We start from the raw sequence: 20,788 nt of genomic DNA, 5'->3' as shown, positions 1-20,788 counted from the left end.
AATGCTGCATTGGATTTAGTCACATATTGGCTAAATTAACTTTAGGTTAAACTATCCAACATATATGCTGGAATATGTTGGGTTTATTCCTTTCAGGACGCCCGGTTCCTTTGATTTTAATGGTGGCATGGCTATTAAGCTACGGAATCAGTTTACATTTATTTCAAATAGAGGACCTAGAGCACATCTCAAAAACTAATATCAACCCAAAGGAGAATCACATATCTTTCCGGGTTTTGCTACATACAAGCGAGTTCATGCACCATATCGCGTACCAATAATTTTTTTTATTTAAAAAAAAATGAAAACAAAAATTTAAGAAAAGAAGAAAATCTCATATATCATAAAAATTATTTTCATCTTTAATTTACATCATTTCGTTAAACATATATATTATATATCAATATTGGTGCACGAATTGGTGCACAAACTTGCTTGCAATAAGATTTTTCCTATCTTTCCCGTGTGAGTATAGGTGCTATTGAGTTGCAGCCGAAGGTAATAGTGATTGTTATGGTGGAGGAAGGATAATTAAATACTAATATCATATTACATGAAGTGTAGAATAGATAATTCAATGTGGGGTTCATTTTATATATGCACTATCAAGTATGACTTGTAGTAATGTGGTTTTATCGATTGACCATTGAATATTACTTTTTATTTTTTAAAATATAAGCACTAATCGAATAATTGTCAATTGACCGCCGAAATATTACTTTCTTTTTAAAAAAATAAGCGGAATAATTTTCGATTGACCGCTGAATATTACTTTTTCTTTTTTAAAAAATAATCGTTAATCGAATAATTATCATCCTTGGATTGCATTCCTACAATGGGTCAGAGGAAGATTCAAGAAACCTATCAATGGCAGGTCAGAGAGCTGGCATTCACATTTGGCACCGTAGCTATATCTTTTGTTATGTCTCAGAATCACTGCCGCATCCACATTGAGGGGAATACATATACAAGTTTAACCCCTTGATATAGGAACTTTTGCACAACAAAACCAAAAAGAATCTCCAATTATAGCCCCTCGCCTCTTTTTTTCACCATGCCAACTTCAAAAAATAATCAATTTGTCTCGATTAAAAAGAAAAATTACAAGCAATGACTTACTCTGAACTTGCATTTATATACAAAAGATACGGCCCCCAGTGGAAACAGAAGCAATGCATCACAGTTAAACACTTGTTTTTCTATATCCTTCTCTCTAAACACTAATGCAGTAACAATTTCATATTGTCCACAGCATCTCACTACTAGACATGGAAAATTACAGTGGCAATCACAATATTACAGTGAGTACCAACCAAAGTGGGAGGATGAGCACAGCAGAGAAGCCTGGGAAAAGGGAGAAAAAAGAGAGTTAAGCACGGGTTGTCTGCAAACTATCTTTGCCCAACACATATATAGTGTTCACCCTGTCCTCTCACTTCTCTAAACGGTCTTGATGAGTTGAGGCTGCTTTAAAATCCATTATACATTTTCCCAGGACATTCAAAGCAGTTACCCGCTGCAACTCTTTTGCTGTAATAATGAAAAAACAAATAAGAATGGGATAGAAGGGCTTCCCATTGCCTTAAGAGTATTCATACGTCACTTCAGTTAGTCAAGGTATAGTAAGCAAAACAAAATTCCCGGAAAATGGAATTCCACAACTAGAATAATAACTGACATTGCCGTCTAAAACTACTACTCAATTATATTGTCTTGCCCCTACAAGAGGTATGTCTAATCGTTATGACACACTTAATGCTCAATGTCATGGCCGTGTTTAACAAATAATTATAGGTCTCAAGGAGAAAGCATGATGAAGTTTCAAACAACTCTGTAGTTGGATCCTAAATCATCAATGGTCATATATGAAGTTGTTAATGATTCCCCACAATATTAATAATTTTGATAGCACGAAGCACAAAATGCCTTCAACTACCTAATCAACAGTACTAGCAGACGGAAAGCGGTGGGAACGAGCAGAGGATTATCAAATTCATTCACGATATCTAGCATATAAATAGCCATAAAAATGCACAAGGGTTTATTCAAGCAATTAATAAATCTCCAAAATGTGCACTTCCCTAAACTATCCCCATGGAAGTTGAATAGGGAGTTCACGGGTAGAGGGAGGGGGCTAGTAGGTCATGGCCCCAAAAAAATGACAAAACATCCTTTAGCCCTTAATTGAGTCCCATATGCACCGCAGTTTAATCTCTCATTTTATCCTTTTTAATGAGGGCAGCTAAATGAGACAGAGACCCTTGACCTGGGAGCTGACTCTTTGCTCATATTGAACAAACGAAATCCCCTAGGCCCCCTTCCTCCCCGAAAAATTTCTAAAAGACCCCCGGCTGTCCTCAAAGATCCTCCTCATCCCTAAAACAAGTGACAAAAAGGTATATGGTTTTTTTTTCTATCCAAGAATTTGGCCTAAAAAAAAAAAACATATATATACTTTTTTAACTCAAAACTTTGATCCTAAAAAGTTTCTAGAAATCTAAAAGACATTATTTTTAAACCCATGTCGGTCTTTTCTCCATCCTCCCTCAAGTCTCTTCAATTCCTTCCTCTTTTACCAATGTGGAATAGAAAAAAGTATATATTGGGTGAAAGTTTTGATGGGGTTTTTTCTTAATTCAAACTAGAATGCTTAACTTGACTAATTATCTAGTTCAATAAATATCTTTTGGAATCTATTTAATGGGTTATCAAATATTTCATTTGATAACTCACAACAATGATCAGAATATGTATCGAGAAAAAAAATGACCGGATAATAAACGAGAGAAAAATACCCGTCCAATTTATGAAAGTTCTGTTTAAAACCGTTGAAAAGTCAAAAGGCAATAAATCCATAATTTCATATTACCTTCCTCCAGTGAAAGCTGAATCGATCTCTTTTCCACCTCAACAGCATATCTGCTGAGTTCAACTGGAGAGAACGAGCGAAGCACTAAAGATCACATAAATAAAAAAGGAACAATATATTAGAATTTAAGTGGCAAATAAAGCATCTTAAGCTGACTTCTTTGAGATTGAAGGGCATACTCTGGAGATATTCCTCTTGATCAGCTTCGTCCAATTTTCTTAAGAACATCTTCAGTTGATGATATCGCTCTTCCCATGATCCCTTTGGATTACTTAACAACGGGGCAGCAGAAGCAACATGATGGTTATTGGGCTCTACTGGTGCTAACGCCATACCAGGCTTCCCAAGATTACAAGGAACTGAAGGTTTTCCAGATGAGCTCATGGATGCCACCATTGGAAGAGGAGCAAATGCCGGAAAGCAAGAGACCTTTGGCTCCATCTGGGATTTGGGTCGGGTGGTCTCCTCCTGGTGATTGAGTTTCCTTGACTGCAGGCATTCGGCATTAATGCTTGAGCTATCACCAGTGCTGCTCTTGCCTAGTTCTGCTTCAGATTTTCTACGTACATAGACAAGATGCCCATTTGCAGCATTGCTGCTTGGAGATTGGTATTGAGGGGGGCTTTCAGGGCACTCAAGTGAGGGCTTCTTGGCACCAGAAACTTCAAGGGCATCACTAATTGGATTTCTATCCTTCAGAAGTGGAGAGTTTTCAGTAGAGTTGGGCATCATAATTCTATTATCATTCTGCAGATCTCTCAAAGCCGTCTTCTTTACAGCAACAGACAGTTGCTTATCACGAGTAGGCAAGTCATTTTCAGTACTTCCCATCCCATATTCACTGAATTTAGAGTCTATTGTTTGTTGAACCATCTGAATCAACATGAGTTCCAAAGAAGAAACTTAGAAATTCAGAATATACATAGTTAGAAAACTATGGTTCAAAATGGCAGAGCTTGAAATATCAGAAGAAGAAACTTATATCAAATATAGAGACTGAATACCATGAAAACCCAAATGTGTCCTTGATATTGGTCCCAGTATATATGAGCATCAATTGATACGTGTTACTCCCACAAGGCTTGGCACATAAAGATGTCTCACAAGTTAACTCTTGAGAGTCCCGCAAGATTTGGCACATAAAAATGTCTCGCAAGTCAACTCTTGTCTTCTATTTAAGATATCAGTACATTGACAAGACTCTATGTGCCAAAAAGAGAAAAGCCAAGCTTCAATCAAAGCTCAAAAAGAAGATGAACTGACCATAATTTAGCAAACATTAACATAACAAGACAAAAAAATGCACATCACCAAAACAAATTGAAAAGGAAAAAAATTGGAGAAGAAAATAAGACACTCGAAAACTAAGTGTCAGTGTCTTTAATGTGAAGTGTTTTGGAATAATTATAAGAACTTGCAGAATTAGATATACAAAACAAGATCAAGTTTTATTAAGAAATGGGAATGATAAGAAAGAAAATATATTCAACTTTTAACCTAAGAGAAATGCTTGGTCCACAAAAGAATTACAAAAAACTACTTTACAAACTAACATGACTTGATGTGGTATGTTAGATTTTGAAGCTCTTTTTATTGTGAAGTAAATTTGATGTTCCGCATCAAGCCACATCAATATGTATCGTAATTTTTCGTAATTTTCTTTGTTGACCTAACACTTCTCTTAACTAATGTTTCGGGGACAAATATGTTTTAAACCAAAGGCCAATGCCTAAACATGAGATGTACACCTCACTCACCTAAGGTGCAAGGTTCAAGGTTAGCCAAGACATTTTCTTCAAGCCTCCTTTTGCAACAACCCTGGATGTATAAGATCGTGACCGTATACAGATCAGAAAGTAATGATATTCAGTCGAGATTGATACAAAATAGTAAATAATGGTTCCATCAAGTACAACCAACTGCACTCACCAAGATCAACCATAGACCAAAGAAGCTTCTAGATCATTTTGACTTGTGATTAAGCAATGAAAAATGTTCTCATCAACCCATACCTATTGCCAATTAGCAATAAGTATAGTTTTTCTGTATAATAGTATGTAAGTCAGATTTAAACTATGGTCACCAACAATGATACAGAAAAAGTATACATAATTACAACATAAAAATAAAGGATGAAGTATTTCATCATTTTTAAAATTCAAAATAACCACAAAATTACTTCATCCTAAAACCTTCTAGTCCTTGGCATCATTGTACCAAACTTCTACCTTTATTCTCTTAATATATCTGGAACTTTGTTAGGGCATATGGTGGCGGATAACTGGAAGAGGCAACTATTTAGGAATTAGCAAAATAAAAACATATAGCCTTACAGCTTTGCTTTATAATACTACATAAGCACCATATTTTAATGCCGGATAAAAAGCAAGTAATTTTCAATAAGTGTCCATCGCTTTCTTCTTTAATCTTTCAATTGCCTAATTATGTAGTTCAAAAATCTAAAGTGCTAACTCCATCTTTGATCATTTGCTATTCCGCACAGTCAAGGTAATTGCACCTATAAACTATTAACACTTTCTGAACACAATAAGCGTATTACTAGTGCAATTAAGGCAACACAGCAACCAGCATCTGTCTAAAGTGTGAACATTAAGTTGTACATAATAGAATGGAAATATAGCAAAGATATCTCACCCCCATCCGCAAGAAAATCCCCATCCAACTACGTGAAAGATTGGAACACATGATGATTGAACCATCATACGGTCCAATCCATCAATGTAATACTATTTTCATGAAAGTCAATTCAATGAATAACAAAATATCAGACCAATTTGCTCAAATCATGGGTAATTTATTTCTTGAGCTTTCATCCTATCCAATACAACAATGCAGAAAAGAGAATACCATCATTCAGAACACTTACATAACCATAAAACCCAATTAGGGAATATGGGTTCCCTTAAAATAAAGAATAAACGAGGCGCATTGAAATCAATTTGCAAAAAGAGCTTCCCACACTGAAATTCGCATGCAATCAAGATTTTCCGTCACTTTACACAAAAACACCTAAAACATGCATACCAACAAAATGAAACAACAATCCAACGGAGTAAACCTCTACCCAGAAAGGAAGACCCGGATTCAAGAAGATTTGGAATCAACGGAGAGAAGGAAGAGCATTGTGATTACCTTGGCTAATTGGAAGCGCCTCTGCGAGAGAAATAGAAGAGCAGGCTTCAAAAGCTGGTGGCTTTCGCTCTAACTACAGAAAGAATTTATCATTTTAGTCCCTTGGACTGCGTGTCTAGGAAGTTTGAGACTGGTCCCGAGGTTCTCGAGGATTGGGAAATTGGCCTCAAAATTTTGGGTTATGTACACTTGAGCCCTAAACTTTTTACAACAGTGTCAAACGTTTAGCCACAAAAATTTTGTGGGACATGACCCAAGCGTGAAGGGGCCATGTGTTCGTATTGAATGAGACATTATGGCAGTTTGAAGCATCGAGTATTTTCATTTTAATCATTCGTTCAATTTCTTTTAGCCATCCGGCAATTTTTTTGATACATTGGGAGGGTCAACCATAATCTCTATTTCGAAGATGTGGGTCTCGTGCAATCAGGCGACAGGTCGTTAGCTTAGCCATCCGGTAATTAGATGCTATACAATTCATTGCTATTATTATTATTATTATTATTATTATTATTATTATTATTATTATAAAAGTTTCTCGCTATAATCTCATTTATGTAATAAAAAGAACAGAAGTACCAATTTTTTTAAAAGAATTGTATTGAAAATTTGAAACACTGATAATCTATTTAATCATCATAAGCCGGTGTGTTAATTTGAGTTTGAGTTTTACTACACATAGTTCGGCATATTAATATATTATTTATAGTGAGATTTATTATAATTTAAAAAAAAAATCAAAATACTAATTATTTTTTAAGATAGCTTATGAGAATGTAAAAAACTCTCACATTAGCAATGCGTTAGGCGTATAAAAAAATAATTTTGCTTCTTCAAAAAAAAAAAAATTTTGCTATGCACAACCAGCTAGTGCAACTGCCAGGTAATCGGCTGACGTAGCATTATCTAACAGAATAAAAAAGAAAACCGAAAAGATGAATGAAAAGCATAAAAAAGACATGTGAGAAGAGAGAAACCCAAATACCAAACTCATAGTGAAGGGAAGATGCCGCACAATTGGAAACCCATTTTATCACATCTTCAACATTCTTTTAGAGTGAAGTTGTAGCTCGTGTTACCAAATCAACGCCATAGGATTTTCTTCCTAATCTCCTTCATTTGTTTGGACTTCAAAACCCTCTCTGTCTTTCTCTCTCTTGTACGCACTACACCTCATTTTCTCTTGAGAACATTTTCTCAGATTTTGACTCGAGCACTTGGTGTCTACAATTCACAATCTCTCTCCATTTTGTTCAAGATCGTGTTGACGATGTGTGACCTTGTCTTCTCTCTTATGTTTCATTTTCCTGCTTGAATCTCTGCACTCGTTCTATTATTGCTGATTTTAATTTAGAAAGGGACGAAATTTTATGTTTTTTTTTTGTCAGATTTTTCTGACATTTACTTGCCCCTCTTATATCCTATCCGTCTTAATTTAAAATATCCACATCTCATTTTTGCTATGAAGTCGTTTACTACATTTCCTTCCATCTTGGTTCATATGCCTCTCGTGGTGTGCAATTCTCTATAGCCCAGAACCAGGTAGAAGCAAAACAAGAGCACACCAAGGCGAAATCAATACATAAATGCAGCTCATCCATAGTCACCAAGTACAGTACATAAAACACAAGCTTCAAATTCACAACTTTCCTTCACTTTACAAAAGCCAATATAGATAACTAAATATACAAACAGAGCTCGGATTGGGAAACTTTCATCTCCTTCCATTTTGCTCCAAACCCAAACCCAAACACGCACAAGCACATAAAACAGATAAATGCGTATTTGCATAAACAGAGAGAGAGAGAGAGAGAGAGAGAGAGAGAGAGAGAGAGAGAGAGAGAGACCTGTGCACAGACTCTAAAACCCAAACCACCACAAAAAGCTCCCAACGAGACAAGACTACAAATTCCCGCAGAAATAACACACGAAATCAAACCCAAATCACAACACTTCCAGTCCCAATCCAAAATCACAAATGTTCAAACAACTGCAGAGTCTTCGAAAATTATGCTTGTTCCAAGGTTTCCACAAGAAATACGATGATACTAGTGACGTAGCCAGCTTGGAGTGACAGGCATTTTTAGTTTGAAGAACGAAAACCGTCGAATGAGGAAGTCGACTTCGAGCAAGGGGTTGTGGCAATCTAAAGGAGTCATCGTCGTCCAAACCTCGTCGTCGAACGGAGGGTGAGATCAGAGTTCTGTTTTGAGAAATCAAGAAGTTTCTATCTCTCTGGCTGCTCCGAACTTTAAATAAAACACACCGTTTCATTATGATGTGGCGACTACCCGACAGTTACCCAGCCGATTATAAATAGCATTTTACTAAAAAAATAAGACTTATAATTTTTTTTTTATTAATTTTACGTATTTATCCATCATTTAATGTGACGTAAAAAATGATTATTAAAATGATGATAAATGATTTTTCTTTCATAAGAAATGTGCGTATGGGAAAAGTGAAAGACCAGTAAATAGATAGGAAGGGTACCAAAATGATCTAGTAATGCACATGCTTGTATAAACCATAAATAAGCTCACCGCTGTATAAAAGTGTCTCCTCCCTTATTAACACGCCCAAAATAGAATGTTCCTCTGGACATCGCGTGCCTTTACATGACACCAGTGCAAATTAACTATTCTTGCAACTCCAAATCACTGTTCCCCAAGAAACTACATAAAAATAGAATATGAGAAGAAAAAAAATGGAAACCCACAGTAATATTATTGCCCGGGATTCCCCAAAAGTCGCTCTACTGCGGCGTGGACATTCCCAGAAGTAGCGCGCAGTGCCCTGATATTCTCCTGAGCATCAAAGAAACCCATTTCTTGGAGCTGTGAAAGTTGAGTTGCATACAGTTCTTCTGGGGGTACTACAGAAGAAGCAAAAGATAAATATCAATGTCAAACAAACAGTTACAGTTCGTAAAAATTGTGATCAATGAAAGAATTCTAACCATCTGGATTATTTGGAACAGCCAAGCTGCCAGCTCCAAGACCACCAAACATGTTCATCATCAATTCCATTGCTGCGGCATTATTAGGTGTTCCTGTTGGCAAGAACATCAAATCAATGGAAATTTAATTGGGAAGGAAAAACGTGACAACAGAATTAACTATAATATGAGATTAGCTGCTAAATCATTGTCTTCTGAACTACCTGTAGTCCCACCAGTCTGAGCTTGATCCCTGTAAGAGAGCGGTAATGGTAGTAAGAGCCAACATCATGAATTGACGAATGCCGATCAATATGATGCAAAGAAAATCTCTATGAAGACCACAGGCTAAAAAGCTATATCGTGCATTTACATACAGTATGTTTGACAAGTCACGGAGGATTGAATCACACCAAGGTGATTAGAGTAGAGCAGTGGCGCTATAATCTAGAATTCAGATAAAAAGGATGGCCATTTATCAAAGTCAAAACGGTAAAAATCTTTTACAACAAGTATCCATAACAACGGTGTTTGAGAAGCCTGAGAAACTGAAATCAGTCCATGGGGACGTGAATAGAGATAGTGGCACTGAAAGCGATATGATTAAGGAGTGGCCACTTCCTAAAATCCAAGAATAATTATTTTTTACAACAAGGATAAAACAATACTTACAATACTCAGCGAGGGCATGAGTTTTCCGGAAAAATTAATTCTTTAAATTTTTAGTAGGAAAGCCCAGATGTCGAACTAATCATCCGGAAAATGTTTATGATTACTCATGAGCTCATTTACATGAATGAGCACAAAACTACATGAACCCACCACAACCTTGCTGCAAGCAAACTAATGGCACCACTCAAGTAACAAAGAATTATACATCCCACTTACTGGCTTGATTGCTGTTGATTAAGCCGGGAGAGAAGCGATTGCTGTAAAGCTAGCATTTGCTGCAAGAAGCAGCACAGAGCAGAGCAAAAGATATGTCAAGCATAGATGAATCACAATGCAACTTCATGGTGAAAATATTGCAAGCATGGTCACCAAATACAATCAATCTCAAATTTATTAGCAGCCAAAACATCTTATGGAGTAAAACATGATTGTTGCCAACCATGACCATGACTTAAAACTCAAACTAAATAGTGAATGGCATCAACTGGTGTCAATGAATATTACAGCATAAAAACAACATGAATATATCGCGCACACATAGAGAGAGAGAGAGAGAGATTGGGACCATGCGTGCAAAGATGAACCTGAATTGTATCGGGATTAGTTAACTGACGTAGAAGGTCTGGATTTTGCATCATTTCTCTTAATTGAGGATTCATATCGACCATGCCACGCAGTTGAGGGTTGAGGTTTAGAATCTAACATTCAGAAAAAGAAGCTATTAAATACATGGAAAAGCCCAAATCTCGGGAAATATGATATATTCAACTAAGATAGTAATCCTAGTTGTAGTAACCTGATTCATATAATGGGGATTAGAAAGTAAGCTTTGCATCATCTGTGACACAGCTGGATTTTGCAAAAACTGATTCAGTAGAGCAGCATCTGGGATGCCATTCAACGTGTGTTCCATATCGGGGAGACCGAACCCTCCAAGACCAGTAATACCGGGCATTCTTGCATCCCCAGTAGGATTTGGACGCATAGTTGTTGTCTGAGTACCACCTGACATATCATATATTAACACATATGATGATTATAATTAGTAAAGTTTACAATTAACAAAGTCTGACATCGTCTCTAATGAAAAAAAAAACAGAAAAAAAGCAGCAATTTTCAGCTAGGAAAGTAAGATGTTCTGTTCTACATAATTATGCAGCTTGATCCCAACAAATAAACCTCAAGAAAGAGAGGCATGACAGTTGATCAGGAAATCACAAGTTCTTGCTGCTTGTTTTTCTCTTCTATGATGCCAATGAATACATATGAATACCAAAGCCGGAACATAAAAGCTTAGAAAGAGCAAAGAAGGGCCAAGATTACCAGCAATATTGCTCCAAGGGTTAGGGAGTGGATTTGTATTTGGAGAACTAATCCTGCTAGTAGTTTCAGAACCAGTAGTCGAAGGGTTATTAGCACCATCCCTGACTTGGGCCCCACCTTGGTTTCCCAAAAGTGCTGCAAATGGGTTTGAACTCAAATCATTTCCAGTGTTTCCACCCATTGTTGTGGCATTCAGAAACGGCTCCTGAACATTTTCGTACATACGTCTGAGCATGTTAAATCCCTCGGGGGAAGATTCAATGTTGCTCATTGCCCGGTCAGTGTTTCGCATCATCTCACGCATGAGCTCAGGGTTCCTTGCCGCTTCTATTGTCTGTCGAAGAATCCCAGGGTCATTAAGTACATGAGCAAGCTCTGGATTCCGGTCAATGATCTCTTGCATCTGAGGATTGCTTGTGATCAAGCTGCGCATTAAGTCAGGATTGTTCATTAGGCCCTGAATGGCAGGCATATTCATTATTTCCCTCATCATGTTTGGGTTCTGAGTCAGCTGTTGCTGCACTTGTTCAAACTCCGGCAGACCATCTCCAAACAATCCAGATGTGAAACCTAATCCAGGAAATAAAGAGCCACCAAGACCAGCACTTCCCAAGCCCCCACCTTCATTTGAGCCAACACCCCTTGTAACTCCTGGTGTATTGTCGGGACTTCCAGAATTACCAGTAGCAGTAGCATTTACAGTAGCAGGTGTTGATGCAGCTGAAGCAAACCCACGAACCATGTGAATGGTGTGCTCCGCCTGCAAACCTTAACAAAAGAGAAGTACAAAATATAAGAAAGAGAAGGGAAAACAAGATCAACCACATGAGAAGAAAGACCTCTATAAAGCAAACTCTTCTAATGACTCCACGTGTATAAGCTACGGCAAATAAGGCTCAAATAAACCACTAAAGATACCCAATTATCTGTTGCACAAATCAACACACAAATAAAGATGTCTGCAGAAGTAAAAAAAATATATATATAATACAAACAATGGTGACTTCACCTAATGTTCCCCTCACGCTGCCACCAAGAGGAAAATCGGTACCATCAATTCTATTACCTGAAATGACTGGAAATATCCTCAACAAAAAACACGCTTCTATCAGTCACTCTTCTAGTCAAAATACCCCGAACCACATATATTTGAAGACTTCCAAGCATCAGTACAAGTTGGATAACCCGGTACCCTTCTTTACAATAGTCTACAAATACAAATAAATAAAGCCACACATTTCAATCAACTCTAAAATCTCCAAGAGTTTCACAATGCCCATTTGCCCGACCCAAAGAAAACAGGCATTGGCGACTTAAAATCTCAAGAAACCCAGTTTCACTTTTCTATCAATATGAATATTCAACAGATAACAGGTGATTTAAACTAAAAATTATATATGATAGAATCCTCAGCGAACTAAAACATAAATGAATATCCCATAATATAAATTAAACCCAAACGATAAAATTAAATTAAAATTAAAACTTTCATGGACAAAGTGAGGAATCGAGACACGTACCATAGCTATCTAGGGTTTGATCATCCTTCAAGATGCGACCTTTGTAAATTAATCTCTGCTGATCAGCTGGGACATCACAATTCTGAGCCAATACCGTTTTGAATGCGCTAACCGAGGACTTGAGGCTGGTCCTCACAGTAAATTTCGAGCCATTGGAGCACCGGATATTAATCATCACCACTTGTTCTTCTTCAACACCATCGGGATTGACCCTCAACTCGCTCGAATCACCCTCAGCGCCCATTGAAATTGGTTGTTCAAGAAGCGAAAGCAAAAAATAAAATAAAAAACCCTACACCAAAAGAAGGACCCAAAGTAAATCAAAACCCCCCAAAATGTGTGTGTGTGTGTGGGCAGGCGCGCAGAAGGAAGGGATTGGTATTCTGGTAAGAAAATTGATTTATATGCTAACGATTGTAGGAGAACAAAATCGATGGAAAATATTAAAAGAATGATACAAAATAAATCTAAAATTGAATTTCTTTTTACAAAAATAGACTCGGGACGAATTGAATTATTGAACGGATACAGATCTTCTGTGTGCCCAATGCGAGCGACTGCTTTTTTTCCCTTGCTCTTTATTTTTTGTTTTATAGAGAAAATTGAGATTCTGTACGGTTTGGTTCGCATATTCTTTGAGCCAACTGATACTGTTTTATGTAGTGTTACTTCAGTTAGCAATCGGATTGATCGGACAGTTGGAATTAGCACTAAGCAAACGGAAAATAAAATCCAACCATGCGCATGTCTCATGTTTTTCTCGACTTTGGGTCAAGAAAAAAGTCCACCTGAAATAGATAAAGTTATTATCTATTCCTATCTATTTATTTTTATTTTTTTATTTTATATAATAGTTAAGAAAATATCTATTAATCAAATTTAAATTTTTTTAAATTTTTTTTTTAATAATTAAAAAAGTTAAAAAAATACTTTAAAAAATAAAAAACTATAAATACCTTATAAATAATAAATAAGTAATAATAAAATAATAACCTATCACTACCCTAAAAAGAGACCCATAAATGTTAGGTCATGCACTTAAAGCTAACCGTGTTGAAAGATAAAAGATGTAGCTTTCCGTGAAAGAAATTCTTTCTATTCTCGAGTCAATGTGTTAACATATTATTTATTGTTTAATCAGTGTTAAAATATTATTTATTGTGGATCGATATCTTTTTTAAAATAAATGACGTGGAAATATTTCACATCAATCACATGTTGACTGTTTAAAAAATAGAATTGAAGATAGATTTTTTTATAAAAAAAAAAAAATGCATACTATCCCCCCCCCCCCCTGCAAGTATGATAAAGAGGAGTTTCGTATACAGTTGTCTACTGTTCGTGCAATTTTTGCACTCCAATCTACGTGGTTTTCATTTTTGTTTTAAAAAATAAAAACAATAAACGTGTGTTTGGTCCTTCCCCCCCCTCCTGGCAGCGCGGGGGCATGTTATTCTTCACTTCTTCAAAAATCTTTAGAGAGAAAATACTAGAAATCAGCCAGCTCCTGTTAGATTGGGACGTGTGGATTTGTTTTAGCCTCGTGTAATTTTTTTTTGCAAATCAGTTGTATACTAGAAATCATAAAAATAAAAAAAAATAAAAAAACCAAATAAATCAACAGAACCAGTCGTAATTTTTAGAAATTGTAATCCTTTATTCTTTTTAATTGTTGGCTTATGAACAGATAAATCCTTTGTTCTTCAGTTTGTGGAACGATTTGATACTATAAATTGTTGGGATGAATCTAGGTCCATTGTCGTCTCCTTTGTAAATCCTCAATCAGAAGTCATCTTTTTTTCCAAGACCTCCATCAAAACTCTGCTTCAAGAACGACTTCCTCTTGCTTTTGGCCCCCACCTAAAAAAAAGAAGAAGCAGGCTTCCTTACAGCTTTTGCACCTTCATACTTGCAAAAATCAACATTTTCAGACAGTATACCATGTGATCTGGGTTGGTGACTTGGTGTCCATGCGGGAGATCTAGCTTGGCCCGCAATGTCTGGAGGCAGATCTGGATTGAGGGAGAGAGAACTGTAGTTGGGGTGAGGGGCGTCAGCTTGCTGAAGAGCTTCGTTGGCTGGGGTGAGTGGCATCGGCATGCTAAGGGGCGTCACTAGCTGGGGTGAGGGTAGAGCTCGTTTTTGGGGTGATGGAGAAGGGGAGAAGAGTAGGGAGAAGTGATTGGGGTGCTCATTTTCGAGGTGATGGAGAGGGGGAGAAGGGGAGAAGTGAGTAGTGGGAGAGAAGTCAAAATCATGAAGAAATTAATGAATCGGTAAGGAACCGGGTTTGCCACGTCAAGAGTGTGGAGTGCGATCCAAGAACTGGAGACTAAGTAGAGTTTTTGAATAAAAAGAGAGCATCGAAAGCTCTAGACATAGGAAGCACTAGAAGTTGTAGTGCATAAGATTAGTGCCTCCAATTTTGGTATGTTTGGTGGCATTTTTGTAAGAATATGGGTATTGATGTCGTGTTTCGTATCTTGGGCAACTTAGCAGTTCCTCTTGATGACCTACGAGGTTACAAGATCCACTAAGATAAGGGTTTGGAGTGGTGAGGGACACCTTCAATGCCTAAATCAGAATAATCTTTTTGTGAGGAGGGCGCTGGGAGAAAGTATTCAAGAGAGTGAGTAAATGCAAAGATCAAAGCTTCTGATCCTTTTACGTAAGCCCAGGACATGCCTATATACCTTATCGTGGTGGTCCCCACTCATTGCTAGCAGATCGTGCAAAGGCGTACTGAGCATTGCACTAGTGGCAGGATTCTCCTCTGTCTTGTCAGTCGTCGCCTTGTCGTATTGTACGTGGGTTACTCTTTCTTTCCTTGTTTGTCTCTTGTGGCAGGTGAGGGAGAGGTGTGCACACTGTCTTAGTTATAGGAGTGAGTGGACGTCCTCCGATTCTGATGTTGCATGTTGGTTCCTCCGACCATTTAATGGGGTGTGCTTGTTGTTTGATAGTGTGGTTTGTGGTTAGGGCGGGTGACGTGACTAGTCACCATATCTAATGGGCCTTCGTGGACCCAGCCTGGCCCTCCTTCCTTCGTAACTTTTGTGTTGGGGCTACCCATTATCGACTTGGGCCCCGAGAGGAATGAACTTTACATTGCCCTAGGTCGGAAATAAACCAACTCTCAATGGGAGTGTTAGATGTAGAAGTGAGGCGCCTACATGACATGTGTGAACAAACTCCAACAACGCAAAAGAAACAAATGTGAAAAAAATAAAGGTTGAATTAAGGGAAGAAGATCAATCCTAGAAGAGGTCTCGGTTTGGAGCTACATAGAAAATGCCACCAAGTGCATAAAACTCACATCATGTCGACTGTGACAGAACTAGGACGTCGGATGCTAGTGATATCAGACATGGTGAAGGGGAAATGAAGTTCAATGGGTCAATGGTGGTGGTTGTGTGTGGTAGATGGATGGGAAATGCTATTCAGAAAAGGAACTTGTATATATATACACACATATCTATCTATGCAAATTAAAAATATGAAAGGAAGGTGAATGAAGGCTACCTTAATTGGGTCGTTGTTGTGGTGAACCCCAGTGCAACCTCCATAGTGGTTGTCCTTTTTTTTAAAAAAAAATCTACACAACCTCCTACTATTCACATAACCTCCACACACCATATTTTTAAATTTTTTTTTTCTTTTATCAAATATTTAATATATGAATAATGAATAGAAAAATTGAATTAGTTTAAAAAAATAAACTCCAAAAAAATTTAAAAAAAATGTAGTGTGTGAAGGTTGGGAGGTTATGTAGCATTGCTTTTTTTTATTAGTGCTATCTGTTCTATTATTTTAATGTTTATGTTTTATTTTCAATATTGAGCAAGTGCATTTTAGACATTTCACTCTGAAAAATTATTTCACCAGATTTAATTGGGAAGATGGATGTTGGGTGAAAAATTGAAGGAAATGAAGCAAGGCTCACAAGAGCAAGTCTCAAACTAGGATTTGTTTTACTTGTTAACAATTGACAGCACTTACAACATAATCAGATCTAAATAATGTACAGAGAAAGTTATACTTTTCTCAGTATATTTGAAGCCAAATCATAATTACATAAAAAGAAAGCACACAACTTGAAATTTAATGTATGCTCCCCCCATAAGCATAACTTGGTGCCACCCACAAAGAAGAAGAAGAAGAAGAAGAAGAAGAATTCTTATTGATGAAATATCAGGGGATGTGTTCGCACTTGCTCATGTGATTCAAAAGTGAATTTGCTTTTCTTTGCGCTCTATTTGTTCCGCTTGTTGCAATCTCTACCAAATGCTCATACACACCATATTGGAGTGCAGCCAAGACCAAAGAAGAGTTATTTAAACCCAGCACAAGCAGAACTGATGTAGCACATTCCTTGTTTTTCGGGGTACCGCTTCTAATAATTTCAACAAGAATTTCAATAAAAGACAGCTTTCCAATCTCATTCCGGCCCTCCGGATGCGACGTAAGGAGTAACAAGATCGAGAGGGCCTCATCAATCATACCCAAGTTCTTATCATCCTCAAGCAAATGTAGTAGTGGGGGTATAATACCTGCCTTAATGGCCCTGGACTTGTTAGCTTGGTTTAAAGACAAGTTAAATAGTGCAGTAGCAGCATCCTTTTTACCTCTGATTGTCCCATGCTGCAAAAGATCTACCAAGGGAGGGATTCCCTTCAATGTGCCCACCAGTTCTCTGTTCTCCTCAATGATGGACAAGCTAAATAAGGCTGCAGCAGAATTCTCCCTAGCCTTATCAGTTCCATTCTGCAGGATTTCAATTATAGCAGGAATAGCTCCTTCTCTTGCTATGAGTCTTTTGTTTGTTTCATCAATTGACAGGTTCAAAAGAGCTGTCACAGTGTGTTCTTGAATCTTGGAATCCGGATGGCATAGGAGCCGAACCAATGGAGGAATTCCACCACTGTCTGCGATTAAAATTCTGTTGTCGGGGTTATCTTTGGAGAGCATACGAATCTTCCCAATAGCCTCTCTTTGCACATCCAGCTGACAAGAGGATAGATTTTGGACCAGGAAGGAGATTTCCTTCATGAGTACAGTAGAAGACCCATGAGGGCAAAAATAAGGATCTTTCTTGGGCAGTTCAAAATTGTTCTTCTCACACCATTGCTGGATAAGGTTCTTGAGGGCGAAATTTGGTGCTAGTGACAAATGATTCAAAGTTTGTCCAGTCTTTGGGCAGGTCCGATTATTAGAATCCAGCCATTTACGGATGCTTTCTCTTTCAAATGTCTATCAAACACAGCAGGAAAAACTGTCAGTCCCAGAGCATGCATGCATGATAAGGGATTAAGTTTTTCATATACGTCAATGTTGGCATCTTACTGTGCAAAATGTGAATATTTCCATAAGAGTATCCTGTTCGGAACCAGGGGGGAAGTTGATGCTACAACCAGGTTTGATAACATATAGATATGGAGGGACTGTGTCACTGGAACCGACTTTTTTGGTTTTTTGACAGAATATTTGTACAATTCCATTCAAACATGTCTCGCTGCCTCCTAAAGGATAGAAGATGCTGGATGTGTTCATAAAGGGTAAAGTTTTATTGAAATAGAACAGTATAACGCATCCTCGACATGATGTATGACTTAAGAGTAAGAATTAAAACAATAAAAACTGATGTATTGGTGCGAAGCAGTTCCTTCTACTTGTGATAAAGCATGCTGGAGACTCGTACCCTAGACCTACTAGAACAAACCGATCCACTATGCATATGACCTATTACATTTATCTCCGAAACTAAAATGTTGGGCCCAGAATAAAGGAGAATTGCTCGGTAGTTTTATAAAGAAGTCTCTCTTTATATATTACAAAGACAGAAAACTATTCTAATATATCTTATGCATGTAATTGAAACGTAATATCGAGGCCACAATACCTGTCCAGTTGCCACAATAACTGGATCCGTCATGATCTCTAGTGTAATTGGACAGAGGAATTCATGAGGGATTGATAAGGACTCACACCTCTGCAAACTTTTAGAGGAAACAGGACCATCAAATGCAATTTTCTCTTCAATTCCTGTAATTTGTTTAAATTTTCTCAAAAGATCTATGATTTGCTGGATGTTCTCAGCATTGTGCCCACCTCTTCCTTTAACAAGTTTTCTAACAGCCAGTGTCTCCTCATTCAAGTCTGTAACAGTATGTAGTTCCAACTTGATTGCCAGTCTTTCCAGTATGGCACTGTCTGCATTCCTGTCATCGTTTTTAGAGAACACGACCATCATATCCATTGCCAGTTCTATATCTTGTGTATCCGTTCTTCTTTTTGCTCTTTTAAGTTGCATCCGCATTAGCTCAACCTAAAGCAGATATGAGTAATGCAAAAATGATGAAAAAGGGAAATTTCCTAGGGAAAAAAAAAAAAAAAAACAACGGAAGAGGTTTAAGTACGTTTTCCCTCAAGGGAAATCAAAGGCAACCCTTTCTCCAAGACTTCTCGGTCATCCAATTCCAACCACAAAGTGTCCATTTGATGTTTAAGACAAAATCCTATTGTTGTGTTCTAAAGCATTTTATCCAACCATCCCCAAGAGCCAATCTGCAAACCATACTGAATTCCCTTTTGTTTATACAAATTGGTCTCTTTTCATGTAGTCAGCGTGATCTTCGGACACAATCAACAGACAGTTTCTGAGGATAAATATTGCATCTCTCAGAGGACAAACAATATTCATCCCAAAATAGTATCCTATCCAAGCATCATCGTCTCAACCCCACTGCAGTTAAATCACTAGGTTACACAGCAACTATTATAGTACTTATTATCAACTCACTTTCTTCGTGAAAGAAGAAAGAATAACAAAAATGTGAGGACTTCAATTATCAATCCAGATTGAGTTCATGAAGTCAAGCGCACGTACATATATATTGAGCAGTCTTAACTCTTAAGCATTAAGGGCTCGTTTGTTTTAGCAGATAAAATGAATGAAGCTTAAAATTAAAAGTTGAATAAAATATTATTAGAATTTTTTTTTTAATATTTTTTTTTATTTTGAGATTTAAAAAAATAGAATTGTTTATTTAATTTTATGTGGAAATTTGAAAAAATTATAATAATTAGATGAGATAAATTGAGTTGTGATAATTAAATGTTTCCACAGTAGTCACCACATTGTAGAAATCTAACTCCTAAATCCAGTGGATCTAACGAAAATGAACTTCAGTAAAAGTAAAGGTGGCCCCAAAATACAATGAGGAAAAACATGAAGAAAAAGTAAACAAGTTGGCAGAGGAATTACTTGCTCTTTCACTTCAACCGAGATCCCGACCTCATCGTAAGGCAAACCATCTAGGGCTTGATTTAACTTGTCGTAAACAGCATGGAATCTGCTCATTACCGCCTCCCCTTCCAATGCCTAAAGATTCGATACGGCTACATGTAAATTACACTAGCTAAAAAACAAAATTGAGAAATAAAAAGAAAGGGAAGGTGAGTGAATGAGTGAGAGACCAAATAAATCTTGCTTCCATAGTTGCAATGCTTCAGCAACTTCTTTGCTGCAAGAAGTGCTTTCCTCAAATCAGCCAAACAATTCAACACCTCACCGGAAACGGAAATGCCGAGCTCCCTGAACTCCTCCAAAAGAGGCACCAACAGTTTCAATCTCCTAACCAAACTCAAGCATTCCTTCCTCTGCGTTTTTCTGTACCCCGCGTACGATCCCACGGTCTCAATCAATTCCATCGATTCCTTAACCACGTCGCTTTCATCTCCACCTTTAGATGAAACCGAAACATTCATCTGCCTCTCCATTACTTCCCCCACAAAGCCAAAAGTAAAAACTAACTAGCTTCCTAAAGCTGTCTTAAAAGGGTCGACTGGGAAGTTAACTCTAAAAAATCCCCCGGAAAAAAGCGGTTTTCCCGAGAAAACAAGATGGTGGGGTTAGCATTAAAAGAACATTGATGGAGGGTTTTGTCACATTCTGGGTTTCTAACCAAGTGAGGGGGGGATTCAATAGTTAACTGTGCTTGGCGGGTTTTGTGGTTCGCTAAAAATAGCAAGGTATTTGAAAAGCAGTTGCTGCTGCATTGCGTATTTCCTGGGTCTGGGAGCTAGGCGGGCTCACGCGGTTGTCTTTGACAAACACGGACGCGTCTTCCCGTGCTGTCTCCTCTCTGTGTCTGTCCTACATTGTGCTGTACCTAGTACCAATTGCCCCCACAACCCACTATTTCCTTTGTTCTTTGTTTCTTAATTTTTACTCTTAAGTTAATTATCTATCTTTGATCTCTCCTCCTTAATTAGTGCCTAATCACTTTAATTTGTTTTCGGATAATGGGTCCC

At 37.5% G+C, this 20,788-nt stretch overlaps 3 protein-coding genes across 12 annotated transcripts; all 3 read right to left on the bottom strand.

The window, feature by feature from the left end:
• Positions 1-1,006: 1,006 nt before the first annotated feature.
• LOC108997388 lies at positions 1,007-6,167 on the bottom strand. 10 transcript variants are annotated; one of them, XM_035684709.1, is made up of 7 exons: positions 6,023-6,167; positions 4,799-4,912; positions 4,627-4,687; positions 3,874-4,071; positions 3,049-3,742; positions 2,870-2,953; positions 1,007-1,530 (listed from the first exon to the last, which is right to left on the bottom strand). In XM_035684709.1, the coding sequence occupies exons 4-7, from the start codon at positions 3,874-3,876 to the stop codon at positions 1,433-1,435; spliced, it is 879 nt and encodes a 292-aa protein (XP_035540602.1). In that variant the 5' UTR covers positions 3,877-4,071; positions 4,627-4,687; positions 4,799-4,912; positions 6,023-6,167; the 3' UTR covers positions 1,007-1,432. The 10 variants fall into 10 exon arrangements, with proteins under 10 accessions (XP_035540602.1, XP_035540601.1, XP_035540603.1 ...); XM_035684708.1 differs by lacking the exon at positions 3,874-4,071 and having other exon boundaries at positions 6,023-6,166; XM_035684710.1 differs by having other exon boundaries at positions 1,102-1,530; positions 3,049-4,071.
• A 2,353-nt stretch (positions 6,168-8,520) lies between these two features.
• LOC108997387 (ubiquitin domain-containing protein DSK2a-like) lies at positions 8,521-13,063 on the bottom strand. Its single transcript, XM_018973622.2, has 8 exons — positions 12,476-13,063; positions 10,956-11,723; positions 10,429-10,637; positions 10,217-10,330; positions 9,849-9,907; positions 9,185-9,213; positions 8,982-9,074; positions 8,521-8,897 (listed from the first exon to the last, which is right to left on the bottom strand). The coding sequence occupies exons 1-8, from the start codon at positions 12,717-12,719 to the stop codon at positions 8,749-8,751; spliced, it is 1,665 nt and encodes a 554-aa protein (XP_018829167.1). The 5' UTR covers positions 12,720-13,063; the 3' UTR covers positions 8,521-8,748.
• Positions 13,064-16,427: 3,364 nt separating this feature from the next.
• LOC108997466 (U-box domain-containing protein 15-like) lies at positions 16,428-20,589 on the bottom strand. Its single transcript, XM_018973772.2, has 4 exons — positions 19,952-20,589; positions 19,740-19,856; positions 18,375-18,800; positions 16,428-17,725 (listed from the first exon to the last, which is right to left on the bottom strand). Exons 1-4 carry the CDS (start codon positions 20,252-20,254, stop codon positions 16,667-16,669), a joined length of 1,905 nt encoding a protein of 634 aa, XP_018829317.1. The 5' UTR covers positions 20,255-20,589; the 3' UTR covers positions 16,428-16,666.
• Positions 20,590-20,788: the final 199 nt, after the last annotated feature.

Source organism: Juglans regia, chromosome 13, assembly GCF_001411555.2.
Source record: "Juglans regia cultivar Chandler chromosome 13, Walnut 2.0, whole genome shotgun sequence".
NCBI classification, from domain to species: Eukaryota; Viridiplantae; Streptophyta; class Magnoliopsida; order Fagales; family Juglandaceae; genus Juglans; species Juglans regia.
This window is presented reverse-complemented; position numbering and strand designations above follow the sequence as displayed.

Bases quoted from the DNA above. Each gene is read 5' to 3' on its own strand.
- LOC108997387 (XM_018973622.2), bottom strand. From the start codon at position 12,719: ATGGGCGCTGAGGGTGATTCGAGCGAGTTGAGGGTCAATCCCGATGGT. The intron at 11,724-12,475 runs GTACGTGTCTCG...TCTTTTGTTAAG, and splicing joins TCAAACCCTAGATAGCTATG to GTTTGCAGGCGGAGCACACC. The intron at 10,331-10,428 runs GTTACTACAACT...TCTGAATGTTAG, and splicing joins ATCCCCATTATATGAATCAG to ATTCTAAACCTCAACCCTCA.
- LOC108997466 (XM_018973772.2), bottom strand. From the start codon at position 20,254: ATGGAGAGGCAGATGAATGTTTCGGTTTCATCTAAAGGTGGAGATGAA. The intron at 19,857-19,951 runs GTCTCTCACTCA...TCGAATCTTTAG, and splicing joins ATGGAAGCAAGATTTATTTG to GCATTGGAAGGGGAGGCGGT. The intron at 17,726-18,374 runs GTATTGTGGCCT...TGTGTTTGATAG, and splicing joins TTATTGTGGCAACTGGACAG to ACATTTGAAAGAGAAAGCAT.
- LOC108997388 (XM_035684710.1), bottom strand. From the start codon at position 3,754: ATGTTGATTCAGATGGTTCAACAAACAATAGACTCTAAATTCAGTGAA. The intron at 2,954-3,048 runs GTATGCCCTTCA...TGTGATCTTTAG, and splicing joins TCAAGAGGAATATCTCCAGA to TGCTTCGCTCGTTCTCTCCA. The intron at 1,531-2,869 runs GTAATATGAAAT...TCATTATTACAG, and splicing joins TCAGCTTTCACTGGAGGAAG to CAAAAGAGTTGCAGCGGGTA.